General features: G+C 58.4%; 2 protein-coding genes across 7 annotated transcripts; one reads left to right on the forward strand and one right to left on the reverse strand.

Annotated features, from left to right (window-relative positions):
* Positions 1-2170: 2170 nt before the first annotated feature.
* On the forward strand, positions 2171-7406 carry POLR2E (RNA polymerase II subunit E). Of its 2 annotated transcripts, XM_027546652.1 has the most exons (7): positions 2171-2414; positions 3839-4013; positions 4825-4940; positions 5289-5369; positions 5724-5782; positions 5895-5973; positions 6080-7047. In XM_027546652.1, the coding sequence occupies exons 1-7, from the start codon at positions 2358-2360 to the stop codon at positions 6143-6145; spliced, it is 633 nt and encodes a 210-aa protein (XP_027402453.1). In that variant the 5' UTR covers positions 2171-2357; the 3' UTR covers positions 6146-7047. The 2 variants fall into 2 exon arrangements, with proteins under 2 accessions (XP_027402453.1, XP_027402454.1); XM_027546653.1 differs by lacking the exon at positions 5289-5369 and having other exon boundaries at positions 6080-7406.
* Positions 7407-9885: 2479 nt separating this feature from the next.
* ARHGAP45 (Rho GTPase activating protein 45) lies at positions 9886-23612 on the reverse strand. 5 transcript variants are annotated; one of them, XM_027546651.1, is made up of 23 exons: positions 23460-23612; positions 21169-21499; positions 18191-18334; positions 17906-17990; positions 17735-17807; positions 17488-17554; positions 17229-17366; positions 17085-17149; positions 16784-16894; positions 16632-16712; positions 14852-15040; positions 14490-14627; positions 14209-14399; positions 13966-14090; positions 13806-13889; positions 13570-13674; positions 13285-13457; positions 12818-13006; positions 12587-12724; positions 12128-12354; positions 11834-12044; positions 11067-11175; positions 9886-10690 (listed from the first exon to the last, which is right to left on the reverse strand). In XM_027546651.1, exons 1-23 carry the CDS (start codon positions 23595-23597, stop codon positions 10278-10280), a joined length of 3525 nt encoding a protein of 1174 aa, XP_027402452.1. In that variant the 5' UTR covers positions 23598-23612; the 3' UTR covers positions 9886-10277. The 5 variants fall into 5 exon arrangements, with proteins under 5 accessions (XP_027402452.1, XP_027402448.1, XP_027402451.1 ...); XM_027546647.1 differs by lacking the exon at positions 23460-23612 and adding an exon at positions 22181-22362; XM_027546649.1 differs by lacking the exon at positions 23460-23612 and adding an exon at positions 22402-22641 and having other exon boundaries at positions 9915-10690.
* Positions 23613-23625: the final 13 nt, after the last annotated feature.

Consider the following 23625-nt stretch of genomic DNA (forward strand, 5'->3'; position numbering starts at 1 on the left):
TTCCAGGCAAGAGTACTGGAGTGGGGTCCCATTGCCTTCTCCCCAAGGAACAGCAAGGTCACCTAACATCCCCTGCCACCCACACCTGGGCCTTCCCCGGCTAACCTCTAGGCTGCCCTCGGGAACCTCCAGCAGTTCTGCCCCCTCCCCCACTCAGATTTGCCCATCACCTAGCCAGACACTCTTTCTCCTGTCTTAAAACTCACTCTAGGACATCCCTGGTGGCTCAGTGGTTAAGAATCCACCCGCCAATGGAGGAGACATGGGTTCAATCCCTGGTCCAGGAAGATCTAACATGCTGGAGTAAGCCTGTGAGTCACAACTACTGAGTCCAGGCACCCTAGAGCCTGTGCTCTGCAACAAGAGAAGCCACTGCAATGAGAAGCTTGTGCACCACAACTAGAGAGTAGCCTCCACTTGCCACAACTAGAGAAAGCCTGTGCTCAGCAGCTAATACCCAATGCAGCCAAAAATAAATAAAACCGACTCTAGACTGCCTCTCTTTCTCCCCCGGTCATCCACATCTCCAATTTCTTTCCTCCCATAAAGAAAGTCCCCCTCCCTGGATCTGCCCTCTGTGGTCACAAACAGTGGCCCCTGGGCCAGTCCCCTTCTCAGTCTGCAGACCTGCTTTGACAGCTGCTCCATCCCCCCTCCTCCAGATACCTCCTTCACCTGGCTCCCTCTATTCTGTTTCAGGAACACTTAGGTAGTGCCAGCACCCTGCAGTCTTCAGCCAAGTACATATGCAGTGGGTGCTGTTCTTGCCCCTGTTCTACAAAGGGGGAGGGGGACATTGAGGCACAGAGAGGTTAAGTAATGTGCCCAGGTCACCCAGCCAGCACTGGAGCCCAGGTAGCCACATCTCTTTGCCTTCTGCCGTTTCCTTCCCCCTCCTCCCAGCTTCAGGGCTCAGGCCTGACTTCTGACGTGCTCCGTGACCTCATCAGACTCTCAACTCCAGTCTGCACTGTGAGCCCACAACACCCACATCAGCCTCCACTCCAAGCTCATCCTGAGTTTCAGGCTTGTACCCTACTGTCCCCTGGATGTCTCCCCGTAGGGTCCCCCAGGAGTCCCAAGCTCACTATGTCCAAGATCTGCTCCTGATCTGCCTCCTACGCCTCCCCACCGAGGTCTGTTCTTCCTTCTCTGCTTGTCTCTGTGTCTTTCCACATCCTGTCCACCTACAGATCCTGTGAGCGCTGCCTTCCAGACACCCTGGACCTACCCACAGCTCACCCTTCACTTGAAGCCTCATCTATCTCTGGCCAGGATGGTCCTCCCTAGCCCACTCCTTGGTCTCCCTGTTTCTGCCCTGTGGAGATGCTGAAAATGGCTGCAAACACAAACTTCTCAAACCCAACCAGCAAGGGCTCCCAAGATCTGCCCCACCTGACCTTCTGACCCACAGGCCTCCTTGCTGCCAACACACTAGGCCTCAGGGCCTTTGCACACGCTGTACCCTCCACCTGATACACTTTCCTCGACATCCCCAGGGCTTCTACCCTCTCACCCTTTGGATTTTTGTTGGAACCTTCCCTGACCACATTTGAGAGTGCTCTATTTTTTTTTCCACAACACTGTCTCCTTCTAACACACTGTATCATTCACTTATGTCTACTGTTTCTGTCCTGTCTCTCCCTGGCATGTAAGGATGCTTGGTCTGTTTTGTTCCCCGTCCCTTTGGCTCATTAAATATTGAATCATTGAATTAATATATTACTGAATGAGAAGTTACTGACACAAGTAAGCTGGGCTTAGCAGGCCTGAGCAAACCTCCTGAACGAACTCGGAGGGGAAGGGCCGATGCAGAGGTTGTGCACTCTTGGGGTATCCAAACAGGGGCTGGGCTGGGCCTCAGGGGACAGGAAAGGGGGAGAAGAGAGATGGGTGCATTTCATAAGCACCAGGAACTATACCAAGCTCCTCCCAAGTACGAGCATCTCTTTAGATCCTCTAAAATGGGGGACACTTTATTCTTTCCGTTATAAAACGGAAAACCGAGGCTCCTCTCACACCTCCTCCGACTCTCCAGATTCTAAACACTGTCCAGACTGAAGTTGAGCAAAAACCACCACTCCCGAGAGGGCTTGCGGTCAAAGCATCGCGAGAACTTCCGAGGGGCGGGTGGGCGGTGCTGTTTGAAAAGCTGCTCGCGCAACCAACAGCCGCTTTAGTAAGGCTGGGGCTGCCCTTGGCGGTGCCGCTCCCGAAGGTCGCTGTATTCAGGCGTTCGCCTGCGACAGCCGTGCCCGGGTAGACGACGTGTTGGGGGCCTGATCAGGACTCGGAGTAGGCACAGTGGGCGCGGGTCGTACCGGTCGCAGGCGCAGTGTGTGAGAGCGGCGGCAGTCATGGACGACGAAGAGGAGACATACCGGCTGTGGAAGATCCGCAAGACCATCATGCAGGTGAGCCGCGCGGGGGCCGCCCTCCTTGGAGAACGCGGTGAGGGCGGGCCTGGCTGCGCCAGACGAACTGGGCACGCGGCGGCCGAGGCGTGAACGGCGGGTGCAGGGCCCACTGATGGTGACCAGCCTCTCCATCCGGGGCCGCGCGGCTGGAGCGGAGGAGTCGAGCCCCAGAGCCCCCCGAGAAGGGGTCAGGATCTCGCTCGAGCTGGAGGGAGGGAAGGCGGGACACGCTGGGCCGCCGTGTATTTGTGTTCCTGGAAGGTTGTGGTGTTACAGCCCCTGATCCTTGAAGTTCTTAATCAGTAAGAATTGATAAAAGGCCAGACTAGAAGTTCAGGCAAGGCTTTGTTGGAGCTTATGCTGCAGCAGGAGGGAGCGAAAACAACAGGCGCCCTTCTTAGCTCGTCTTGAATGGGGTGAGGGTGGGCGCGGGTCCAGGGGTCATGCCAGAGTGATGACTTGGGTGGTCTGCCTACCCTCTGGGTGGTGCTGTGTGCAGGGATCACGCCTGGCACCCAGCTTTTGCTCCCGGCACCTCAGAAGTGGCAGTGGAGTTTTTTACTTTTTGTTGTCTATCATTTGCTCCAGCTGGGCCATTGCACAGTTATTTTTAGTCCCGCATAGTTTCTGGGTATTCTTTTGCTGGAGGAGATGTTTGTCCAAGTGCAGGCACTGCTGCAAAGGGTCTCAGCTCCCAGCCTGTCTTATCAGCACCACCTTAAGTGCATAACGCAGAATCCCGGGTTCTTGACGGTGGAAGGAACCCTGGGGCTGGTCTGACCCCTGTCTGGTGGTTACTTAGATGCCTTGCCCACCAACTCAGTCTCAGTGTCACAAAAGTCATACCAGCTTTTTCTGTATACCACATGCTTTAAGCCACCTTGTGAGAGGGGTCCAGTGTGATGCCTTGGGGACTTGATCAAGAGCACCCAGCCTCCTGGGAATTGTGTTGGAGCTAAGGCTGGGCTGTGACCTAGCCTCTCCAACACTTGGCAGAGCTACCCAAGACAGGGCTGGACGAGCTGCGCTTCTACCTGATGGTGTCCGGGCCGCGGGAGAGGAGACCCGGGTCTCTTAAGTGGAGACTCGGTGGGGGGGTGGGGGATGTGGGCAGGGCTGGGTGGCAGCTCCAACCTTCCTTTCTCTGTCCAGGTCCTCACCTAGTCTGTGTGCTCACAGAGCCCCAGTTTCTGAGCAGGACCTTGAACTCCTGGGCCTCACGCTTAGGCCTGGTTTCCCAGCCGACACCCTCCCGGCCTGCTGTACCTGTCAGACCTACATCCTGGGGCCTGGCTCTGGACTCAGCATCCCCGCTTGCATCCCAGGCCTTTCCCCAGTCTCCTCTGTGGTGGCCTCACCCACCGGAGCTCTGGCTGCTGTCCCATCTCCACTGTGCGATCACCTGCCCTTTCTCTCTGCAGCTGTGCCACGACCGTGGCTACCTGGTGACCCAGGATGAGCTGGACCAGACTCTGGAGGAGTTCAAGGCCCAATTTGGGGACAAGCCCAGTGAAGGGCGGCCGAGGCGCACGGACCTCACGGTACTGGTGGCCCACAACGACGACCCCACCGACCAGATGTTTGTCTTCTTCCCAGGTGAGGGCTGCTCAGGGCCAGCTCACAGCAGCCACCTGCTGTGCACCCCAGAGTCATGCACCCACCCTTATTCTTCTGTCCCCTGCCCTCCTTGCTGTGGGGACCCCTTCTCCAGCTTCCCTCTTCTCGATCACCCATCCATTCTCTCTGGGCCTAAAGATCACATTTCCAAATACAGTTTCATTCTGAGATTCTAGGGCCAGTACCCCAACAGAGGGACTTCGGGGGCAGAGTGGGTTAGTGGAATGGGAAGTGAGAGCAGCTTGCGGGGGTGGATGTACTGCACACAGACCGTGGGACTGCCTTAGGTGCTGACCTGCTGGGCTCCTAGGGTCCGGCTGTTCTGTGGTAGGCCCTGCGTGCTGCCAAGATCATGAGGACCCCCACTGCTGCAGCATGGAGATGGGTGGTCTGTGTCTGGCAGGACCATGCTTTCCGGGTCATCTCACCTCAGCTCAAACTCTGAGAACCCCAGCCCTTGTCTTATGAACTCCCAGACTAAACCACTTAATCCAGGGCTTCCCAAACCTCAGAGCCACTGAGTCCTGGGCAAGCCCAGACTCCCAGACCCCACTTCTAGAAGAGGTCCCCGAGGTCCAGGGCGCCTAGGGCACTGTCATCTCCCATGTGACCTGGAGGCAGCCAGCCCCTCCATTCTGGGAACCAGCGCCCAGTTCTTGCTTTGCACATGGGGAGGCTGAGGCCCGAGAGTGGGAGTGGCACCGCAGTGCCTTGGCAGAGCCAGGCTAGAACCTGGGTGCCCGATGGGAAGGGGCCCAGCAGCACAGACCAGCCTGTGCTCTGCCTGCAGAGGAGCCTAAGGTGGGCATCAAGACCATCAAGGTGTACTGTCAGCGCATGCAGGAGGAGAACATCACGCGTGCCCTCATTGTGGTGCAGCAGGGCATGACGCCCTCTGCCAAGCAGGTAAGCCCGCCCCACTGGGGTGGGATGGAGCCTGGCCAGCACCTCTGTCCCCAGGCCCAGGGACCGGCTGCCACACTAGCTCCCAGCAACCCTGGGAGCATCCTGACAGGTGCTCACCTTTCTTGATGTGAGACCAAGGCCTTATTACTGTGCTCAGAGCCTGGGCGGAGTTGGGTGGTGTTTCCCAGTTTATGATGCGAGATGTCTTTCTGAGCCACAAGGGTAAACCTTGCTCCATTTCCAGGGTGCCAGCTGCCCACGAGGAGGAGCTGGGTTGGGGCGGGCCTGGGGGCCACACAGGGGCAGGCAGCTGCCCCTGCTGCACTTGAGGGTTGATGTCTCTTCCAGTCCCTGGTTGACATGGCACCCAAGTACATCTTGGAGCAGTTTCTGCAGCAGGAGCTGCTCATCAACATCACAGAGCATGAGGTAGGGGTGCGGGAGCTCGGGTGGGATGAGATTGGAGACCCACCCCCCAGCCCCTCACCTTTTTAGGAACAGCAGACGTCCGGGGGCCCCCCAGTGTGGAAAGAAAGTAGGGCGATCCAGCCTTCAGTCAGGAGTTGGGGGGCGGGGTGCAGTTTCTATCTCTCCTGGAGCCCTGGCTCCCAGGATTGTGCCCTGTGGCCCATCTGCAGGGCAGGGTTGTAGGCTCCAGACACCACCCCCTCCCTCGCAGTGTGGAGTTAGGACTGGCGCAGACGCCTAGATCCCGAGCTGTACCCATCCCCTGGGGGCTCCCAGGGTCTGTCGTCCCATGGAGCCCGGGTTCTCTTCTCACAGCTGGTCCCGGAGCATGTGGTCATGACCAAGGAAGAGGTAACGGAACTGCTGGCCCGGTAGTATCCTTTCTGGCCCTTGACTGGGCCTAGCTCCTCTCCCCACCCTGCCTTTCACCCCGAACCCAGACCCCCAGTCAGTCCAGCAAGGCCTTTTCCCTGACCTACTACCCAGTAAACTCCGAGAGAACCAGCTGCCCAGGATCCAGGCAGGAGACCCTGTGGCGCGCTACTTTGGGATAAAGCGCGGACAGGTAAGAAGCCCTCCCAGGGTGGAACTAGAGCCAGGGCTTCTGGGCAGGGCGGAGGGAACCCAGGCTGCTACTCCTGCACTGCTCCAGCTCTGCTTCCTGCCCCTAGGTGGTGAAGATCATCCGGCCGAGCGAGACTGCGGGCAGGTACATCACCTACCGGCTGGTACAGTAGCTGCTTGTGGACAGACAGCTGGTGTCGGGCCACGCAATGGTGTTCATCCCACTCCTGTGAGCGCGCCACACCACTTCCCTCTCTGGAGGCAGCCCCAGTTCTGGCCTGGTTGTGCCCAGCTTCTGTGATGAACAGTCACAGATCACACGACTAACTGCCCGTTTTTCTGCCAGCATGTCCCCTGGGGGACAGAGAGATAGATGGTCGTGACCACCCCCTCACCCTACCCCACCCCCGCTGCTCCTGGCCAGGAGTGTGGGAGCTGGTTGCCTTAGGAAACTTGCCTCTGCTTCTCCTGGATCCTAAGGCACTTCGCCTTGGGCCTTGGATCTGCCGTTCCTGGGCTGAGAGTCCCTGCAGCCTCTCCTGGATGCCAAGCCGTGGCCCTGGATCCCAGCTGACGGTGCCTCTGGAGGGGCCAGGACACCTCAGGGTGGCCCGGCATCCTCTGGCCTCCCCTCGCTGTGTCCCCCACGGTGGCCCTGATGCTGCCTGTCCAGGGGCTCTGAGGACAGTAGCAGTGAGAAGAAAACTGGAATTGGTTGCTTTGGAATGCTGGGTGTCTTAAAGAATTAAAGCTATTTTGAGTCATAAGTTCACTCATCTGAAGACCAAGGCAAAACAACGCTGGGTTTGCTGTGAGCAGACTTGCTCAGGCTCTAGGCCACTCCACAGGGTCACTGCCCACTTCCCCTGGAGGAGGCAGGGGTGGGGCTCCAGCACGCCCTCTAGCTTTGCTTCTTGGTGCTCTTCCATAGAAGTTGGGGGTCAGACCACCTAGTTTTCCTCTATACTAACTTCAGAGGCCTCCCTCCCCAGGCTAAGTGCCACTGTTTGTATTTCTTATTAATAGCTTCTTTGACGTGCGATCTACATACCATACGGTTCACCCGTTTAAAGTTCGTGGTTCTGTGATTTTTAGTACATGCACAATTGTGCACCACAGTCAACTGTGGAACACTCCATCACTCTAAAAAAAAGCCCCATCCTGTTAGCAGTCACCCCAGCCCGACTACCACTAGCTCTGTCGATCGGCCTGTTCTGGACATTTCCCACCAGTGGAATCACACCCTGTGTGTCCTGTGTCTGCTTCTCTCCTGAGCATCGTGTTCTCAGGATCTGTCCACGTGGTAGCCGTGTCAGGGCTTCTCCTTTTCCTGGCTGAGGGACACTGTGTTTCTTCTTCAGTTGATGGACCCAGGTTGTTTCCATTATGAGTAGTGTTGCTGTGAGCATCCAGGTACACATTGCTGTGATTGTATTTATTTTTCTGGGTGTGGTGTGTACATTGGAGTAGAATTGGTCTTGCAGAAGCTCTGGTCACGCTTTGGAGAAGCTGTCAGACTGTCTTCCCTGTGGCTGCCCCATTTCTTGTTCCTGAGCCCCATAGAGAGGTCCCACTGTCTCCACCTCCTTGCCAGCACTGGTTCTATGGCCTAGGGGATGGGGAGGGGGTACAGGGTGGCCAGTGGTGGCGCTGTGGTTCCGGTTCCCTTGCCAGGTGCTGTGGTGGTGAGCATGGGGCTTGCTGGCTGCCTGTGGGTTACCTCAGATACGTGTCTGTGCACAGGTCCTTTACTTCTTGTTTAACTGGGTTGTCTTCCATTACTGAGTTTTAGGGGTTCTTTATATATCCTAGGCACAAATTACAAAACGGTTTCCCCACGTTTTATATCTCTTAGGTGTCCCCATGTAGTGTTTTTAGTTTTTGACTGCCTTGGGTCGTAGTTGCAACATGTGTGAGATTTTAGTTCCCCAACCAGGGATCAAACCACCTCCTGCTGTGCTGGCAGGTGGATTCTCAACCACTGGACCCCAGGGATGTCCATCCCCCTGTAGTCTTTATTTGTGGGTCTCAAATTCTGGGTTTACTCCTGGGCATCGTGTGACCTGGGGTGGTCACTTTCCCACAGACAGATGGTGCTCTTGACGCTGCTTACTGAGGAATAGTGCTGCCCTGAGTCTCCGCTCTTGGAGTGAACGCATAGACCCATGCGAGTCTGTGTGGAGATCCTCTTTTCATTGATAAATTTAGGTTTGTTTTTTTTTTAATTTCATTTATTTTTAATTGGAGCATGATTGCTTTACAATTCTGTGTTGGTTTCTGCCACACATCAACATGAATCAGCCATAGGTATACATATGCCCCCTCCCTCTTGAACATCCCTTCCCAAAGCTTAGATTTTAAAATCGTAATTTTACAGTACATCTTAACAGGCAAACAGGTCTCCCCTTTCTCCAAAACAGATATACATTGTTTTCCAAAACTGTCTCAGCCAGAATAAGCCAGATGTAGATGGACAAATTCTGTCTGATTCCATTTACCTGGGATCTCTAAGCAGTCAGGTCCACAGAGACAGAAGTAGATGGTGCTGGGGGGCCAGGGACTGGAAGGAGAGAGGGAGTTGGTGTTTCCTGGGGACCAGAGTTTCGGTTTGGGAAGATGAGAAAGTTCTGGAGATGACGGTGGGAATGGTTGCACAACTGTGTCAATGTGCTGTGCTTGTGAACTCTGCAGGTTAACATGGCAGAAACAGTAAACATGTAGTTTACAGTCTTGGATGTTCTTAGATTTTTACTCTTGCTAATGAACTCCAGAATCAGTGCATTGATTCCCTGAAAACTCCTTTTCTTCTGGTTGGGGGCCTAGTGGGGGGCACTGGGTGCAGGCCTGTCCACAGGTGTGGGGCCTCAGATGCGAGGTATAGATGTTCCACCAGCGGTACCAGCTCTCCTTTGGGGTCCCCCCCAACCCCCGCTTGTTGCTTGGGGATCGGTTCTGCTGCCGCAAGTCCCTGAGATTGGTCCAGACGCCAGCCTCAGAGCTTCAGGAAGTGGGCACCTTCCCGATTGTGACTCTGGGTCAGGCCATGCCTGAAGGTGGCACAGCCTGTTAAAAGTCCTTTGGTGGGGTCGCGTCTGGAACCGTTTGCAGGCCAGGCCAGGCTCCTCACAGGCACTTGGGTGCCTGGAGCCGGGTGCTTCTTACCTCCTCCATGGAGAAGTGGAGGTCCCCTCTGCCCTGCGGAGCACCTGGAAGTGTTCATAGATCTTTTCACGCATTCTGTCTTAAAAACTTAGGGGTCAGCACACTTGTTCTGTAAAGGCCAGAGGGTGAGTGTCTTGGCTGTGCTGGCCAGGTTGCCTTGCTGCAGTTACTCAACTCTGCTACCCCGCGGGGCAGAAGTGGCCATAAGTCACATGCAACCACAGGGTACGGCCTGGGCTTTTATCTTTGTTTGCCAAACTGCAGGCCACCTTCTGGGCTCTTAGGAAGCTTAGGCAGGGGCAGAGCTCTGACCACCACAGCTGGTCTTACCTAAGCTTGGGGAGGACAGCCGTTTTGGGGGGCTGTCCTGTCAGAAAGGGAGACCTAGCAGGTTCTACCATGATGGGATGTGAATCCATGTCATTCATCTCATGAGTAGTTGGGTCTCTGCTTAGCCATCCCTGGCCCTCCAGGATAAACCTGTAGGAATGGAGGCAGAGCCTCGCCTCTTCCTGGCTATGCTGTCTTGGACAGTGGCTACTGTCTCCCTGAGGCTCTTTAGTCCACGTGGGTTTCCTGAGCCAGGAGTGCAGGGAAGTGATGCCTTGTGTCTATGTCCCCACGGCCACCTGGGCTCACACGCCCTATTGGGGTTGCCCTGCCATGTGGTGGAATTTCTATTCACAGCTCCCCCCACTGCCCCAGGCCCAGTGAGGAGCTGGGAACATTGCTGAGGAGCTGGGAACATTGCTCAGGCTGCTGCTGCCAGAGGAGGCAGGCTCAGGTTGAAGACTTTATTGTATGCAAAAGGAAAGTACACATTGGAAAACTCCACTGTGGGAACTTCCTGTATCCTAACACCAGTATCCAAACCCGCTCATCTGTAAGAACCAGTTTGTCTTGAGGCCAGCTGGCCCACTCTCCACAAGGCGTCCAGCCCTCCTCCCAGGTGCCCTGTGACCTCCTTGGCCTGGCTCAGAGTGGGCAGGGTCCTCCATCACATCAAGTCTGAGAGCGGGTGTGCAGAGTAGCGCAGGCAGAAGCTTCTGGGAAGGCGGATCAGTAATGCCCTGGCCGCTGTGGCCGGAAGGAGAGGCCTCTCAGTGACGTGTCCACGGGGGCGGGACCTGCCCACTACCCCAGCTACACAAACTCTGGCTGCCTCTTGCAGCTGTTGCCCCCTACCAGCCGCCCACCACGCAGCCTCACAGCTGGCAGCCAAGCTGCAGCCACGTTGTTGCACCGGTTGGTGGCGTTGCACTGGGTGGTGGTGGTGCACTGGCTGGTGTTGTTGCACTGGTTGGTGTTGTACTCGGAGAGCCTCCGGGCTGGCTCCTCCCCAGGGCCCTCCCAGGCCCCAGGCCCGTACTCGCCGGCTGTGGCACCCAGCTGCTCTTCGCTGCCGCTGCGGCTGCCCTGACTGCCCTCTGTGCCTGCCTCGCCGCCCTGCCTCTCCAGAAAACTGAGCCGGTGCAGTGCAGCCCCACCCACCGGGGACTGCAGGTCTGAGGCCTCCTCCAGCTCTGAGTCGGAGTCATTGGAGGCGACATGGGGTTCTGAAAAGTCCAAGTGAGAGGGACAGAGATTCAGAGGGACAGATGGACGGCCTGTGAGCTGGGGGTGGAACCACTGGGCATCTGCCTCTGGTGACACCAAGAGGCTCCCCCACCCCCCCAGCAGGCCTGTCTCCCTGCTCAGAACCCTCTCAAATCAGGTGCAGGGTCTCAGACACATGGGGTTGTTTCCACTTCTGCGTGCCTGTTTCTTGGACCTGGCAAAACACCTTGAAAGGGTATCTCTTTGCAAGGGTTTGTAACAGATTAAAGACAGGTAACACTTGTGTCTGGGGAAACAGTTCAGTCTGCAGCCCTTGACATGGACCCACTACATCACCCCCCATCTGCCCAGCACCTCCAGGGCCACCCCACTCACCAAGGACCCCATCCTCAGCCTCCTCTGTCAAGGGAAAGGCTGCACCCCCGCTGCCCCCCAGGTACGGTGCCTGGACCACCACCTCGGGTCGCTGGCTGGATACCCCATCCTGCAGAAGCAGAAGAGAGGTCAGGGAAGCGCCACGGTTCTGGCCATGCCACGTTCCATTTACTTTCTTGTAAGTTAACCAAGTAAAAACCCTAAAAACCATTAACACCCGCTGCAGCTGAGCATATGAGGGCTCTCAGCCCCCCATCCCATGTCTGGACAGTCTGAGCTCATACAAAGGGGGCTGAGTCCCTATGGACACCAGCACTGGAGCCACTGTCCTGAAGCTACAACCAGGCATATCCCCTCCACAGCCTGCCTCCCCTAAAGGCAGCTGATGAGGCGTTAAAGATGTGCAGTGGGGACTGAGCATGGGAGCCAATGCTGCCTGGAAATAAGACCCTCTACCAAGGAGAGCAGCAGGCTGGACCCAGCTGAGCTTGTGGGAGCCAGGACACAAGGACAGGCTACAGAGCGGGCAGAAGTGGGAAACCAGAGGGGCCAGGACGGCTGGTCAAGCGCAGGTTCCACCCACAGATCTGAACCCACACTTCACCCAGTTCTTTGCTTAAAATGTGCCTTGAATGCCCCGGACAGCCCTGTCCAAGCCAAACATCTCCCAGCAGAACCCCCTGTATAATCCCCCCATAGGCAAGCAAGGTTCCTAGCCCCCACCATGCTCAGCCCTGCATCCCTTGTCCACAGTGGGAAGCCCTCACCTGGCCCCCTGGGGCCTCTTCGGGCTCCTCCTTGAAGACCAGGCTGAAGTGGGTGATGAGGGTCTCCACGATGCAGGCCTGGTGGGGGTAGTCCACCAGGGAGGAAAGGGACACCGTGGCCTCAGTGGGCCGGGGCCGCAGCAGCGTGGGCCCAAACACAATGCCCAGGTTCCCTGGTGTCATCTTGTTGTCCTGTTCCACCTCCACGATCCTGGGGGGTTGTAGGGTGCAGGGGCAGGTGTGAGCAGCTCCCAGGACCCTGCCACCCTTGACCCTGGCCGACTCGGCCCTCACCTGCGCAGGTGCCGCATCAGGTACTGCAGTGTGGCCCAGTTATCCCGAGGCAGGTCCCGTAGGAGTTCCCGCAACCGGCTCGCCATGGCCATGGCTGCAGCCTCCCTCTCTGTGGCATCCGGCCGACCCCGAGATGCTGCCTTGGCCTCGGCCTCGGCCTTCAGACTGTCTTTGGCCATCCCCACAAGCTCATGGTAGAAGCGGAAGGAAATGAGCGGCTCAGGGAGCTGCAAGGTGGCAAGGTCAAGTGTGGAGGGTCAGTAGGCAGGGCCCACAGACTGCTAGTCCTGCACTGGCCCCGCCCCTGACAGCGGCCCCGCCTCTACGTACAGGTCCCATCCACTCAATACTGACCATGCCCCAGCTTAGCAACCACGCCCCTTCCTAGCGCTGGTCACGCCCCCAGCAGGCTCCCTGTCCAGCCTAGGAATTGCTCTGTCTTGTCACCATTTATCTTACCTGGCGCAGATAGAGCTTGAGGACATTGCTGATGTCGTGGGGTGAGGCTTGCGACAATTCCACCAGCTCCTTGCCATTCTCGAAGGCCTGGCACAGCTTCTCTACACGTGTCTTCACCCCATTGACCCGGTAGATGCCCTGTGAAAGCCTGCAGTCAGCAGGGGCCCATGCCTCTCCCTCCCTGTGCAGTCCCTTGGCTGTAGTCCCCGCTGTTGTGCCGGTGGTGGTCACCTTGGTGCGCAGCGCCCGCTGCTCGATCTCAAAGATGCACTTCTTGATGATGAAGGGCACGCCGTCGGGGGTGCTGCAGGCAGCACGGCTGAAGTCCTGGCCAAAGAGCTGCAGACGGCCCTGCAGCTTCTTGTGGCCACACTGGATGGCCAGGGTCTCCAGGCACTTCTTGTGGCAGGCCAGGCAGCACTGGGGGTGGGCAGTGTGAGCAGCCCTACCTGACTCTGGTCCAGCTCAGACATCCCTGGCTCCATCTCCTGCCTCATCTCAGTGCACGCGCACACAAACACACACCCCCACCCCACCCCTGACTCCCCACCACAGTGCAGCTTCTGAAATAGTTTTCACCCTTCAGCCTGGGCTCCTCCCACTGCTCTGGCCCCACCTCCAGACCGCAGGTGCTCTCTCCCGACATGGGACGCACATCCAGGTGCCTGGCTCCCCTGGACCCGACCGGAACCACTCACCTCCTCACACTCGGCGCCCTGGAAGTACACGTAGCTGTTGCATTCCCGGCACTTGGCCGGTGTGCGGAGCTTCCGAAGCCGGTGGGTCCGGGCCGCCTTGGACAGCCCCACGTGGCGGAAGGGCCCGCTGGGCACAGCCACAGGCAGCTCTGGAGTCATGCCATTGAGGTCAGCTGGTGGGGGAGGGGGAAGGTGGTCAGTGTCACCGAGGGAGGTCAAGGCCAGACCCACAGAGAGTCTCCAAACCCTTCCTTCCCCCACTGCCCCGTTTAGAGGCTCCCTCACCCTGATCAAAGGCTGATGCCCCTGCACTGCCCTCCTGGTCGGCCAGCTCCTCGTTGGACGACATGGTGCCACAGGAAGACATACGCTCAAACTTCTTAAAGTCCTCTGAGCAGGAAACAGGGTGTCAGAGGCTCCCCCTGCACCCCCACCCCTGCTGCCCGCTGCACAATGAGCCCACTGAAGCCTGGGATGGGTCGCAGTGTTCCACCTCCCGCTGACCCAGCAGGCCCCTTCACCTGAGCCAGGGCTGGGGTCCAGACTGGCCTCCGAATCGGAGATGGAGATGGGCCACGACTTGTGCACCTGGTGGCCCCGCCCACCTGTGAAAGAAGTATCCCCAGTGAAGGTCTGAGGGGGGCTGCAAGGGGGCTGCGTCCGCCCCCTCTTGGCACTCACCCCTGCGCTCCTTGGCAATCTCTCCCTGGCTGGGCCCGCCGTCCTCCGGGGGGCTACTGGCAGCCTCTGCCCCCACAGCATCGCTGACATTGAAGCTGCTTTTCCGAGCACGCAGGACTGGGGACCTGGTGGGACCAACAGCCAAAAGGAGGGGCTGTGATGGGGGTCACAAGGGCTCCCTGCCCCTGCCCTCATCTCAGGCAGGAAGTCTGGCTCCCTGGGCATGCGCAGAAGGTAGTGTACCAGGCACTGGCGGACACGTGGGGCTCGAAGTCGTAGTGCACATCAGGCTCCTCGCCGCGCTGCAGCTGGCGCACATGGGAAGCGTACTGCTGGCCTGGGTCGTACAGCTTGCTGCTCTCATACAGCATGTGGAAGTGCACGGGCAGTGGGGCCGTCTGCGTGTGCATCATCTGGTAATATGAGATGGTGGCCTGTGGACGGGCGGGAGGTGAGCGCTAGTGGTCCTGGCACCTGACAGGTAGGTGCTCCTCCCACCTCTCCAGGGGAGCCCCAGTGCGCACCGACTTGATGGTCTGGTCACTCTGCCGGATGACCTCCTGGATCTGCCGTAGTGCCGTCACCTTGGTATCCTCCAGCTCCTGCTTCTGTGTCTTAGCATCGGCCACGCATGTACGGTAGGTGGCCATTGCTTCCTCCGCCTGGGGTGGGGGTGGTAGGTGGGCGGTTGCCCAGGGAAGCATTAGCCCACGGTTCAGCCCTCAGGGCATCTTCAGGCCCCACAAAGAAATCAACTAGGTACAAAAGGATGGGAAGGCATTCCTGCCAGGAGGCAGAGCCTGGACAAGGGACCAGAGGTGGGCAATTCTGTACAGGGCGTGAGGATCTGTCACCATGGGCCTTGCCCTCCATCACTGGCCCTCACCTTGTTCTTGGCCTCCTCCTCCAGGCGACGACGCTTGTCCAGGGTCTTGGAGGCTGCACCCCCTGCACCGGGCCCAATGTTGGCTTGCTCCTCCTCCGCCTTGGCCACCAGGAAGCGGGCCTTGTCATGGTCCTCGCAGCGCTGCATGTAGCCCTGCTTGGCCTTGCGGAGATTGGACTCTGCCTCTTGCTGTGGGTGTGGCAGTGAGCAGATGACCCCAGTCAGTCAAATACACATTAGAGACCTCTGCCACCCACATCTCTTGTGCACAGATCCTGTGGCCAGTGAAACAAACGGGACTCTTGGTGGAAGAGCAGGAGGTGACACCCATAGTGGGACCCTGGGAGGAGCCAGCATCTGGCCTGCCCATTTTACAGCTGGGGAAGGTAAGGCTCAGCTAAGCTCTGAAGGAGACACCGACGACATCATCCTCTTGACACCTACACCCACGCCCACCACAGTGACTTGCGCTTCTGTCTCTTTCACTTCCCTTCTTACAGACGAGACCAGTGAGGTCGCCCAGACAGGAAGTGAGGCACCCTCAAAGAGCACTCAGTTAAAACCCAGTGAGCCTTCTGGGGGCCACACCTTACAGCCTACACCATCAGAAGCTCAAACATATAAGAATTCATATGAGTACTAGTAGAAACATAGCACAGGGAAGGCCTTTCCATGTGACACAGAACCGAGAAACCATAAAAGGAAAGACTACTACTAACGATCACGGGTTTCAACTGGGAAAACAGGCCAACGGGTTAAATCAAAAGTCAAAAATCAAAACAATAAACTGGGGGTGAAGGAGTCTGTAACACGTATCATCCAAAGCTGGGTTCTCTAATAGGTAGAACGCTCTGGGAAGTCAATAAGAAACAGGCTATTGTCCAGTCCAAGGTAAACAAAGGATACGAACTGAGAGCTCACAGAAGAGGAAGAGCGTGGCTGTGGCTCTGGAGGTCAGCCTCCCACACTCATCCCCCATGACCCAGCCATTATCTTTTGGGCACTGATCTGAGATGAATGCTAGGTCACAGGTCTGAGTAACAGGGGCACAAGCTCATCAGAGCAGTGATGTTTGAAACAGCAACAGCTCAACCACAACTAAACTCCATCAGTAGGGACGTACTGAAATGCGCCACGTGGCTCTGTAGCTGAGAATGCCTAGCTAAGAGAAAGGCAGGACGGGTTTCACGTGGACTGAGACGGGGCAAGTCCCTGAATATGGAGGTGTGTTTAAAAGATCAGAAGCAGAATGGGGTACTCGGCAAGCTGTCATCAGGTGTGCAAAAGTTGGGGAGAAGGGCATTTGCCAGACATGCTAGATGGAGCTGCAGGACTCCACTAACTGGAGCTGGTTTCACCACCGACCCTGTTAACACACCTAAAAAGCAACACAAAAGATTCTAGTGCCTTGGAACTGCCCAAAAAGAGGTGAGAAGAGTAACCTGGAGGAAGAAGCTGGAGCATCCACCAGACCTGGTGAGCCCGTTTGGTCTACCCCAGACCTGCTCCTGGCAGCCACAGGTGACCCTGTTCCCCCGTGACAGCGAACTCTGACACTGAGGGGGGCCCCAGGGCCAGGGCCAGGGCCTTTCCTGCCACAGCTTGGAGGTCAGGAGCCTGAAGCAGCTTGGAGGCAGGACCCGCCTCACATGGGCACAGAGCACTCTGCACGATGTCGGTAAAACTCGGGAAATCTTCATCTGGGTGCGTACCAGAGGACTGTGCATGTGTGAGCTGGCCGCCCTGGCCCCTCCCAGCCCCCGTGCCCCACCCGTGGTACCAGCTTCCTCTGGGCGCGGTGCCAGGACTCTTTGATCTCCTTCCTTCGCTTCTCATGTTCGAGCCGCCGCAGATTCAGGGGCTTGGGAGAGACAAGTGTGAGTGGGGACCCCGGCACCTTCCATCCCGCCCACCCTCCCAGGTACAGCCTACCTGCATGAAGGTCTGGGTCAGCAGCGTGCCCACTGCCTGCACCAGGCCATGGCCGAACTCCAGGTCCTGTTCCAGCGCCAGTGAGTAGATGGACAGGAGGGGCATGTGCGGCTGTGGGGTGGGGCCGGCATCAGGGTCACGTGGGGGTGGGCCAGGAGCCCCCCTGCTCCCTCAACCGCCTTTGTACAGACTGGAAACCCCTTTTTTCCGGTCCATCCTGGAGGTATTGAGACTCACATCCAGGCCTGAGGAACCCTGCCCAGTGCCCCACCCACCCAGACACTCCCCCCAAGTTCCCCACCTCCTGCATGACACTCTGTCTGCAGTTCTGGACGATCTTCTGCAGGCCTTTGGCAAAGTCCATCTCTGCAGGGGAAGGGGTGTGAGGGCAGGGGGGCAGAGGGGGCCTCCAGCCAGACCCCACCCTGCAGACCCTAGCTCTCACCCAGCGCGCTCCGCTTCTCCAGGTAGCCGATGAGGTCCTTCATGTATTTGGCCATGTTCTTGGCGTACTGCAGGGCAGCGTCCACGCCCCCCTCACAGCGCTGCAGCAGGGTGTCCACGTCCTCCGGGGACAGGCAGCCTGCAGAGTAGACACCCCTCAGCCCAGGCTCCACTCCTGCCCAGCCCTCCCCTGCCCCAGCCCACCCCTCCTCCCATCCACCACCCCAGTCCTCTGCCACTTGCTGGGCTCAGGGACTCACCCGCATCACACTCCTCACCGCTGGGGGGGGCACTCTCACTCGCCTGTCCATACAGGTTCTCCATGGACTATATCAGAAGGAGACAGGTGAGTCCAGCCTGGGCTTGGCCCTGTGTGAGGCCCACCCTGCAGGAGACAGTCGCCACCCCCCTGGACAGAGCGAGTGGCCGTGGTCCACAGAGGGAACAGGGGCACTCACCCGCCCTGCCAGCCTGACCCCAAGCGATATGCAGGCCACCCTTGCTCACCTGGCCTGGGTCCCCAGGGGGCACGGACAGGAGGATGCTGCTGTCCACTTCACCCATGAGGAACTCGGATACACTGCAGGGTAGAGGGGCAAGTGTCAAGGGGCACATGGGTCCACATGGGTCCCCACCCTTCCCCACCCCCACTCGTCCCCACGCCTACCCCAAACTCACGTGCTGCTAAAGGAGACAGCAATGGTCTCCAAGGCCTTCTCAAACTCCTGCTTGTCTGACTCATTGTTGCACTCATAATGGAAGGCTGGGGACAGACAAGGATGAGAGAGGTTGGCCCAGTCTGTTTGGGAGGTGACCAACCGTGCAACTAATTGAGGGGGGAACATTGGAGCTGTTGTGTCCATCACACTCCTATGCATCCTTCAAAACCCACTTCAAACATCCCCTCCTTCAGAAAGCCCTCCCAGACAGAAAGCTCTCTGTGCCTCGTCCCAGCTGGCTGACCTTTGACTTTGGCAATGAGGGTGCCAGCAGCCGTGAGTGTCTCCACAGTGTTCAGCAGTGGGTACTTGGAGATGACCTGGTGCATCACACGGAGGGCCTCACCCAGGCACTCATGGGCCAGTGGCCGGCGGGCCTCAAGGAGTTCTGCCAGGTAGAGTGGGTATGAGCAGGGAGGAAGGGAAAGCCTGTCCACCTAACCACCCAACCCTAACACTTCTCTCCCCAGGTGGGGAGACTGAGGCAGAGGAGGGAGAAGGCAACTGCCTAAGGCTCAGTGTGTGATCTCAGGGGGTGGGGTGGGGTGGACTGTCCCTCTCTGGACTGCTGGCCAGGTCGACAAAGGCCAGATGTCAGTCTAGACAGTCCTGCTTAGAACACCCTTTCCTGTCACTCCAGAAAATAACCTTCCACTGTCGTCCAAGTTGCAAAGCTCTGTTCAGTTCTCTCCTGGCCCTGCCGGCCTGGGAACTGAGGCTTAAACACCCCATTATCTCTCTCCAGACAACCACCCTATGAGGCAGGCCCTGTTATCACTTCCATTTAGAAGATGAGGAAACTGAGGCACACAGGGGAGAAGTCATTTCGCAAGGATCACACAGCTTTTCTAGCTCTGAAGATAGAAGGACACTGCCTGGCTTTATCACGAGGGCAGTGGGAAGCCATGGAAGGTGTCAGAGCAAAGAAAGGTCAAGGTCTGACCTACATCTTTGAGGGAGGCTTTAAGTGCCCTCCTCAGATATTCTTAACTGGAAAAAAAGCAGAGTGTGCAGGCAGAACATGCACCATGTAGTGGAAACAAAACTAAAGAAGCTTGTAGATGGTGAAGGAATGAGCAGACCTGCTGACACCCAGGAGGGTCCTACCTGTACCTCCCCCACCTGTGCGCTTCTGACTCAGCCTGGTAGGTGATACTCAAAAAAAAGGACTCTGGAAATAGGTGTCTGATCCCTTTTCAACACCGAGGACTTCCACTGAATACCAGACTCCCACTGAATACCACCGACAGGGAGACCCCTATGGAGTCCTTGGCCCCAACATTCCTCGGATTCAGGACTTGCGCCTGAATCAGCGGGGAGCTTCGGGAGGCCGGAAGGAGCTTCAGGAATCCAGGGAGGCCGGCCACGCCCCTTCCCCAGACATTCCTCCCAGGCACCCCGCCCCTCGTGTCTCCTGGGCCTCCGCCACCTGGGTCCCCGCAGCACCCCAACCTGGGCAGGTGGGACTCTGACGAAGCCCAGACATGCCCAGCTCTGCACCGGCCAAGGTAAGCGCCCGGCAGCCTTGTGTCCCCAGTGGGCCGGCAAATGCCCAGAGCACCACGTGCTCCTGACCAGAGCCTGCACCCCCACACCCCGCCCATCCCCTCACCTCGGGGCCCTGCCTGGCAGCGCACAGGCCTCTGGTCCAGCGCGGGGTGCACCGTCCCGCAGATACACATGGTATACCATCAGAGCGCAGGGATCGTGAATGCGCACGACGGCCTAGGGTCTTTGGTACCGGGTTTTCATCAGCCAAACCAGCTCTGGCCGGTCCGAAGACCCCGCCCCCGCCGAGGAAAGCTCCGCCCCCGGAGTCCCGCGAGCCCTGGCTGGGGTTCTCGGCTCCCCAAACTCAAGGATCAGGACTCAGACCTGAGTAGACGAGGAGATGTGACTCCATTCGGGATCGGGCTGCCAAGGGCAGACAGAGAAACAGGCCCAGGTACATGGTGTGGAGAGGTGCAGGGAGACCCCGCCCACGTGGATCCCTGCACTTACTGCCTCCCAAGCTGAAAGCCGTTCTGGCTATCCCACAACTATCATTGTAGGCTGAGGACCTCTGGTCACAGCCAGCATCCGTGCAGGGCGTGTCGTTGCCCCATTTCACAGATGAAATACCAGGGTCTCCCAGGCCGGCAGGGGCAACACCAGCATTCAAACCCAAATCCTCTCTACTCCAGTCCCTTCCCTCTGCCCAGGGCTGCCCCAAGGTGCAAAGAAGGGGGCCCCTGCCCTGGCCATCCTCCTGCACAATGCCCACAGGCTCAGCTCCACCCAGGCCTGGCCTCCAAGGAAGCGCTAGGATCGGAAAGGAACCGAGATTAAAGAGTTTCCCCAGGAAACAAGTCCAGCTCCACCCCAGGACCAGATAACCCCACAGGCTGACACCACCCCCACAGCAGAGGCTTGGCCAGCAAGGGAGCTCCCCATTACAGCCTTTAAAGCTGAGGTCCCTCTCCAGGTGGAGGTTGAACCTGGGCTCTGGCTCAGGTGAGCCAGAGTCAGGGGGCCACCCTGGGCCTCAGTTTCCTCATCCGTAAAATGGGCACATGAAAGGAGCAAGCCAGGGTGTTTAGCATGGCACTGGCACTGCGGTTTCCTGCAGGAGAGATCACAGTGCCCTCCTTGGCTGTTAGGGACAAACAGGAAGCAGATGAAAATAACTCGGCAGGAAGCTGAGCTGTCAGCGGACGCGTGGAGAAAACGGAACTGCCATCCACAGCCCGCTCACTCCTGCAGCTTACGTGCCGGTCCTGCCCCTCATCCCTCCTGAGTCTCTCTCTGTCCAGACCTCAGCGTGCCTCTCATTCACTTCAGTCCAACATGCAGATCTGACCTTGTTCCACCTCTGCTCTGACACCTTCTATGGCTCCCCAGCACCCTCAGGATAACATCCAGGGTCCCTCTGCTTGCCATTCTCAATGTCTTCAGCCTTACACATTTCATACACCTGAACCTTATTCCCCCCAATGCATCTCTACTTTGTATTTCTATGCACATGACATTCCCTCTACCTCAATGCCTTTCTTTCCTAGTTGCCACTGAACTCCTATTCATCTGTCAGAACCCTAGCTGCAATGTCTTTTTCCACAAAGCCCTCCGAACCATTTCCATCTGAGCCTCCCCAAGTCCTTCCCCAACTCTGTGCTGACCCCCTAGGTTTTAAGGTCTGACCCTGCTTTCCTCCACCCAGGCCTTGGTGTCCCTGCCAGTTCTCACCATCATGCAGAACACACTCCTTCAGTTTCTCAAGACCCTCGGCAAAGCGGGCCACGTCAGCCAGCAGGTGGGAGATGTCCTCCACGGTGTCTGGGCAGGGTCCCTGGATGGGTGCCTCGGCCGGGCTGGCCGCAGACAGTGGGCTGCGATGGCTGCGGCCCAGCGTCCAAGTGCTGGCCCCCGACAGAGGGAAGCCAGCAGCGCTGGCATGGCGGCTCAGGCTGGTTGGCCTCTTGAGAGTGCCTGTGGCCTTAGCATTCGAGGCCACACTTGGGGGTTCTAGGCTGGGCCCCAGGGACACTGCATCAGCCCCGTCTCTCCTAGGCAGCTCCTGGGAGGGTAGGGGGAGCTGGTAAAGCAGGTGCTCCCATTGGGCCCTGCCTCAGTTTCCCTGGAAGTGAAGTGGGGCTCTGGAGGGTCTTCAGCCTGACCCCATAGGGGTCAGAGGCCACAGGTCAGAGGGCTGAGATTTGGTGTTGGGCCCCTCCCACACCTGTTACCCAACGTCCTCTCCTGGAGCTTTCACAAACAACGTCTCTGCCCAAACCACAGCCGGGGTGGGGGAGGGGCGCCCCACTTCCGGAGGTAAGGAAGGGAGGGGGGTAAGGGGGAAGGGAGAGGGGTAGGGCTGGGGTCTCCTGAGCTGTCTCAGTAGAGGCCACTGCAGATGCCTACTCATTGGTAGACACCTCCTCAGTTCCTGTCCTCTGAGGGTCCAGCAGACTCCTGAGCCCACAGACACCGCAGGCCCTGTAGATGCCCCCAGGCTTGCACCAGGCCTACCCCCGTGGGTCTCCTTCCACAGTCTGCTCCCTTATAAACCTTCTGCCTAACAGCCTGGCTATAGCTCTCACATCTAACGGTGCCTGGAGACCCCAAATTCCCTGAGCCCCCACCTGAAGGAGTCCAGGCCCAATGTACCCATACCCTGGTACCCACCCCACCACTCCTGGACCCCACAGCCGGCACTGGACAGGGTGGGAGGGTGCATGGCCGTCCCAAGGGCTCCTACCGTAAGCTGAATGCGAGGATCCCAGCCCATCCTGTGAAGCCCCTGCAGTCCAGCCTGGTGGGGGCTGTAGCTGGCTCGTACCCCCCGCCACTGGCCCAGCATGTCACTGCCCGGCCCTGCCCTGCTGGGCCTGATCACAGGGTGTCCTCCTGCCCTGGTGCTGCCCAGCTGTCGCTCTAAGGTCCCCGCCCGCCCCGTGCTCCCCTTAGAGGCTCACTCACCCCCGAGGGCTGTGGGCAGGGGCTTCCCGCCCTGTTCTTTTTCGAGATAGACGGGGTTTTCATGAGCTCTCTCTTCTTCCTGGAGAACATGGCGGGGCCAGGCCCGAGAAGCCCAAGGGGGCCTGGCTGGGGGAGGTAGGCCAGGGGTCTCAGTACCACAGCTCCTGGTGTTGGTGGCCTCGGGACCACATTGCCGCTGGCCACCCCCTCCTCAGCTGTCAGGCTCACGTGACAGGCACAGCCCTCATTGGCGGGCGCTTCCCCCCACAGGAAAAGGCCTCCGGAGGCGGTGACTCAGACCCGCCCCTGACCCTCCCCAGCTTCAGCCTCAGCCTGCCCCTCTGCACAGTGGGCTCAAAGGTGGGGTCCCAGGCCCCACCCCCAGCTTCCGCTTTCCTGAGCTCTGCGTGTGCATGTTTGCTGAGGTGCCCTGCCTGGCGGCAATGCCCCAGGCAAGACACTGATGCCCCAGGCACGATCCCTGCAGGGACACAGCGATTGCAGAGATGCTCACCCCCACTCAGCCACACCCAGATGCACCCAAGAGTGCAGATACCTGAACACGACGGACATGTGGGGACACAGACTTTGACATATGCTCAGAAGCCACCCAGCTCCACTGATGCAATGGGTACCCTGGACACAGGCACCTGCCTTCCAGTCCTCCCACCGCTCCTCTGTGTGGCCGCCTTCCACCCTTTGGCAACTCCCCGTGAAGACCCCAGGGAACAGTGCATGGTATAGTGGGTTGCCTTCCCTCCATCCATCTCCCACCCCCACCCCTGATTCTACATTCTGGGGACACTCAGCAGAACAGGTTAACCCTAACGCTAACTGCTGAGGCCACCATGCCACCTCCTCCCTCCCTGGCTTGGCCCCCAGACCTGGGGTGTTGGCAATGTGTATAGCACCCCCTGTACCCTCTCCCCCATAACCACCTCTTCTCTTGGAACCCCCCTAATCTGAGCCTTTTCCCCTCCCCCAGTCTTCCTCCCCTCCCCTTCTGGAGTCTCACCCTCTCATCCCCTACACCTTCCCCACTATTGGCCCCCACTGACCTCAGGTGGGAGGGGTGGATCTCCCGGGCACAGGGCACGCAGGCCACAGCCCCTCACGGCAAACCCAGTTCTCCAGGCCCGGGTCCATCCACTAACCCATCCCAGAAGGCCCTTGAGGATCCTCTGCCCACCACTCATCGCTCTGGATGCCAGGATCGGAGGGTGA

Source organism: Bos indicus x Bos taurus, chromosome 7 (assembly GCF_003369695.1).
Source record: "Bos indicus x Bos taurus breed Angus x Brahman F1 hybrid chromosome 7, Bos_hybrid_MaternalHap_v2.0, whole genome shotgun sequence".
Lineage (NCBI taxonomy): Eukaryota > Metazoa > Chordata > Mammalia > Artiodactyla > Bovidae > Bos > Bos indicus x Bos taurus.

Excerpts from the sequence above, each read along its gene's own strand:
- ARHGAP45 (XM_027546651.1), bottom strand. The coding sequence starts at position 23,597 with ATGAGTGGTGGGCAGAGGATCCTCAAGGGCCTTCTGGGATGGGTTAGT. Across the intron at positions 21,500-23,459 it reads ATCCACCCCTCCCACCTGAG|GAGCTGCCTAGGAGAGACGG; the intron begins GTCAGTGGGGGC and ends CTACCCTCCCAG. Across the intron at positions 13,890-13,965 it reads GATTGCCAAGGAGCGCAGGG|GTGGGCGGGGCCACCAGGTG; the intron begins GTGAGTGCCAAG and ends CTTCTTTCACAG.
- POLR2E (XM_027546652.1), top strand. The coding sequence starts at position 2,358 with ATGGACGACGAAGAGGAGACATACCGGCTGTGGAAGATCCGCAAGACC. Across the intron at positions 4,014-4,824 it reads GATGTTTGTCTTCTTCCCAG|AGGAGCCTAAGGTGGGCATC; the intron begins GTGAGGGCTGCT and ends CTCTGCCTGCAG. Across the intron at positions 5,974-6,079 it reads TTGGGATAAAGCGCGGACAG|GTGGTGAAGATCATCCGGCC; the intron begins GTAAGAAGCCCT and ends TCCTGCCCCTAG.